The sequence below is a fragment of the Vigna unguiculata genome, chromosome 10 (assembly GCF_037176805.1).
Source record: "Vigna unguiculata cultivar grain cowpea cultivar isolate G323 ecotype 2 chromosome 10, ASM3717680v1, whole genome shotgun sequence".
Taxonomy (NCBI): Eukaryota; Viridiplantae; Streptophyta; class Magnoliopsida; order Fabales; family Fabaceae; genus Vigna; species Vigna unguiculata.
In genome coordinates, this window is record NC_140801.1 from 1,193,580 (window position 1) to 1,197,625 (window position 4,046).

General features: G+C 41.1%; 1 protein-coding gene across 1 annotated transcript; it reads left to right on the forward strand.

The window, feature by feature from the left end:
* Positions 1 to 2,607: 2,607 nt before the first annotated feature.
* On the forward strand, positions 2,608 to 3,132 carry LOC146881980 (uncharacterized). The gene has a single exon (XM_085668121.1). It carries the CDS (start codon positions 2,608 to 2,610, stop codon positions 3,130 to 3,132), a length of 525 nt encoding a protein of 174 aa, XP_085524247.1.
* The last annotated feature ends 914 nt before the right edge of the window (positions 3,133 to 4,046 follow it).

Genomic DNA, 4,046 nt, shown 5'->3' on the forward strand with positions numbered 1-4,046 from the left:
AGCAGAAGCATTCCCAACCACGAGTACTCCTTTTTCTGTCCTTTTCTGTACTGTCGTTCTTCTCAATGGGACACGCTTACCTAGGACCCTTTTCAGGAAGACTTTCAATACTAGGACAATGCTGCACTCGTCTAAGCTGATTTTAACCATCGACTCTGATACTACTTGCTATCTCAGAGTATGTAGCTATCTTAGAAGCAACAAAGGAGATGATATGGTTGAAGAACCTTCTAAAAGAATTAGGAAAACATCAAGATGACTCTTCGTTGTTCAGTGACAGTCAAAGTGCCATTTGTCTTGCTAAAAATCCAATTCTTCATTCCAGATGCAAACATATTGAATTGAAGTATCATTTTATCAGAAACTTCATAAATGATGGAGACTTGTTTTTGGTGAAGATTCCAAGTGCAGAGAATGCAGCTGATATGTTGACCAAGACTGTCACAACAACTAAGTTGAGGCTTTGCATTGCCTCAACTAGCCTTCGAGAAAATTGATGATGAAGACACTACTAGGTCGTAATGTAAATCAAACCCCGAGTGAGAGAATTGTTAATATTATAATGCTTGATTTAGTCCCACATCGCTTAGAATCTACTTTTCCATGATTTCCCCCACCAGGTACTCCTAAATAAGTAAACAGTATGGTCATAGTACTACAATTTAAAATGAGTGAAAACCTTTATATGTCACTTAAATACACTCCTATACCTCCTATCTGACTTTTATGAAATTATTTAGAGATTTTCTTGTAGTATACAAAATCTTGTAACTTTTTTATTTAAATGAAATACATGTATTTAATTCTTATTAGTGTAGTAGTTTTTTTATACTTTTAACCGTTAAGAATTTAAATATACTTATATTTTTTAGATTGCAAATATACTAAAATAATTATTGTACTGGACTAGAGGAAGTCGGTTTAGGGTTGGGAGAAAGAGTGGGTGTTGTCTCGGTAAGTTGCCGAGTTGGGATACTGTTTTAGAGGAAGTCGGAGTCAAACTGAGGGAAGGAGGGGTGACATTTTGGTATGCTGTCTCGGTATGAGGACGAGGGAGGATACTTGGATCAGTTTATCGATATTTTTGGGGGGTCAGGAGGGGTAGTTGTTATATCCTTAAATATTTTGGTGGTAGAAGATAATTTTGTTTCTGAGAGATGTTGTTATTTTTAAGAGATATTTTAGAGTTAGATAAGGGGTTTTGTTTCAGTTATTATTTATTTTTAAGAGATATTTTAGAATTAGATAAGGGGTTTTATTTCAGTTATTATTTGGTGAATCTTGGGGAATAATATTTTGTAACTAATTATGATATAAATAAGAGAATTACTCCCATGGTCAAGGGACAGAGTTTTTTGGCCTAAGCAAGTCATAAAGCTTTCTTTTTGTTTTGGTGAGGAATTATCTCACATTTTTCTGAACCAGAACATTGGCGCCCACCGTGGGGTACGGTAAAACTCGATCCTTACCCCATTAAGATAAAAAACAGGGAAAGAAAAAGGAGCGGGAGAGACGAATCGGAAGATGAACAGAGGCAGAGGAGCACCGCGTGAAGGGCCTACCAGACAGCAGATAATGCAGAGCATACTGGAGCTACAAAGGCAGAATGAGGAGATCAGAATGAAGGCGGAGGCTGATCAGGCTCAGCTTGAAAAAGAGAGAGAGGAAACTCGCAAGAAAGCAGAAGAAGATTTACAAGCGTTAAGGGAAGAAGCTTTGGGAGAAAGAGAGAGGTTGCGAAAAAATGCAGAGGAAACACATCAACGATTGGAAGAGGCACTTCGACAGCAAGAACAGTTGAGGAAGGCGAACGAAGACATGCAAAGCAGATTGGAGTCTACCAGGGCTGGTTTCCGTTATTCATCTCGGTTTAATTCCGACGTGAGTGATACCAGTCCTCTGGTAGATGCGATCATGGGCGAGCCGATCCCACAGAATTTCGTAATTCCTAAAATCACACCTTTCACAGGGAATTCCGATCCAGAATTACATCTAAAAGCTTTTCAGGCTCGGATGATGATATCAGGTGGTAATGATGCCATACGTTGCAAAATGTTTGTTGGTACGCTGACGGAAATTACCCTAGAGTGGTTTAACACTATACCGAATTCGTCTATCAGTTCATTCCATGACTTCAAGCGTCTTTTTCTGGAGAGATTCTCAGCAAATAGAGCCAAGCCCGTGGAGATGGCAGACATGTTTGATATAAGGCAAACCGCCGAAGAGACGTTAAAGCAATTCCTTAATCGATTTACTAATATCAGCATGAGGCTGATAGACCCTAACGAGGGTTTGCTCGTAAAAGCCTTTATGAAAGGACTTCGAGCCAGCTCGTTCGGTGAGTCCCTGTACCGATATCCGCCGAAAAGCCTTACAGAGATTAGACAAAGGGCAGCTGTGGAAATAGAGACTGAGGAAGCCATGCGCCACAAAAAGGCAGGAGACAAAAAACCGGTAACTCATTCCAGGAGTGAAAGAGATGTGAGAGCTTATCGAAGAGAAAGAACTCCTCCTAAAATGAAGACAGATCGGCGTTTTGTCCCTTATGTGGCACAACGAAGGGCCGATTATCAGCAGGTATGAAGAACGCCGAATTTCAAGGTGCCAATGGTCCAAATCTTGAAGGATGTGGAGGTAGCTAGACATGTGCGCTATCCTGACGTCGCGGGGAGAACACTCGGTAATAGATTGGATGCTTGGTGTGAGTTTCATCAAACCAGAGGCCATGACACCAACTCGTGTTATGGTTTGCGTCATCAACTTTCTGTTTTGGCAAACCAGGGACTCCTGGAAAAATTCATGAAGTCAGGTACTGAGGAGAAGTCATCCGAGAATCACGTGGCTCCCGATGTGCATGAAACACCCATTTTGGGGGATTTTAATACAATAGCAGGAGGTTTTGCCGGAGGAGGTCAGACCAGCTCGGCTAGGAAACGATACGTAAGGAGTGTCATGATTACGGCCATGGTAGATAAGCCGAGGCGAGCTCCTGACATAACATTTTCAAATGATGATCTGAAAGGGGTAATCCCACATGAAGATGACCCCATAGTTGTGTCAGTGATTATGATGGGAAGGAATGTCCACAGGGTATTAATTGATCAGGGGAGCTCTGCTGACGTGATGTTCTAGAGTACTTTCATAGGGTTACAAATACCGACAGATCAATTAAAACCATTTGATGGAGTGCTTGTCGGTTTTTCTGGAGATCAAGTGGAGGTTAAAGGATATGTTGATCTTAGAACAACCTTTAGAGACAAAGAAGACGCGAAAACCATATTTATACGTTACATAGTAGTCAATGCTCCGTCGTCATACAATTTGTTGTTGGGAAAGCCTTCTCTCAATAAGTTAAGGGCTGTAGTGTCAACAACACATTTGAAGATGAAGTTTCCCTCTGATGAGGGGAAAATACTCACTTTAGCTGTAAACCAGGAGACCGCTCGTAAATGTTATGAAGACAGTCTGAGGTTAAGGAGGAAAGTGGAGGATGTGCGTAGATTTCACATATTTGAACAATGCCTGCCCAAAGGATTCGTATCCTTTGCCTAATATAGATGCATTAGTTGATAGTGCGTCGGGTTGTGCTTTGCTAAGCTTCTTAGATGCTTATTCGGGCTATAATCAAATCAAGATGCATTGGTCGGATGAAGATAAGACGGCGTTCATGGGAGGCACAGCAAATTATTGTTATCGAGTAATGCCGTTTGGGTTAAAAAATGCGGGAGCTACTTATCAAAGGCTGATGGATCGGATTTTAGCACCCATGTTGGGAAGAAATGTTCATGCGTATGTGGACGACATGGTGGTCACTTCGGTGGAAGAGAAGAAGAATGAGGAAGACCTGGAGGAATTGTTTGTTACGATTAACAAATACAGACTTAAGCTTAATCCCGAGAAGTGTATTTTTGGGGTTAAAGCTGGAAAGTTTCTTGGCTTTCTACTCACCGAGAGGGGGATAGAAGCTAATCCCGATAAATGTGCAGCTATTATAAATATGAGGAGTCCTAGTAACGTAAAGGAAGTACAAAGACTGACGGGGAGAA

Bases quoted from the DNA above. Each gene is read 5' to 3' on its own strand.
- LOC146881980 (XM_085668121.1), top strand. From the start codon at position 2,608: ATGGTCCAAATCTTGAAGGATGTGGAGGTAGCTAGACATGTGCGCTAT.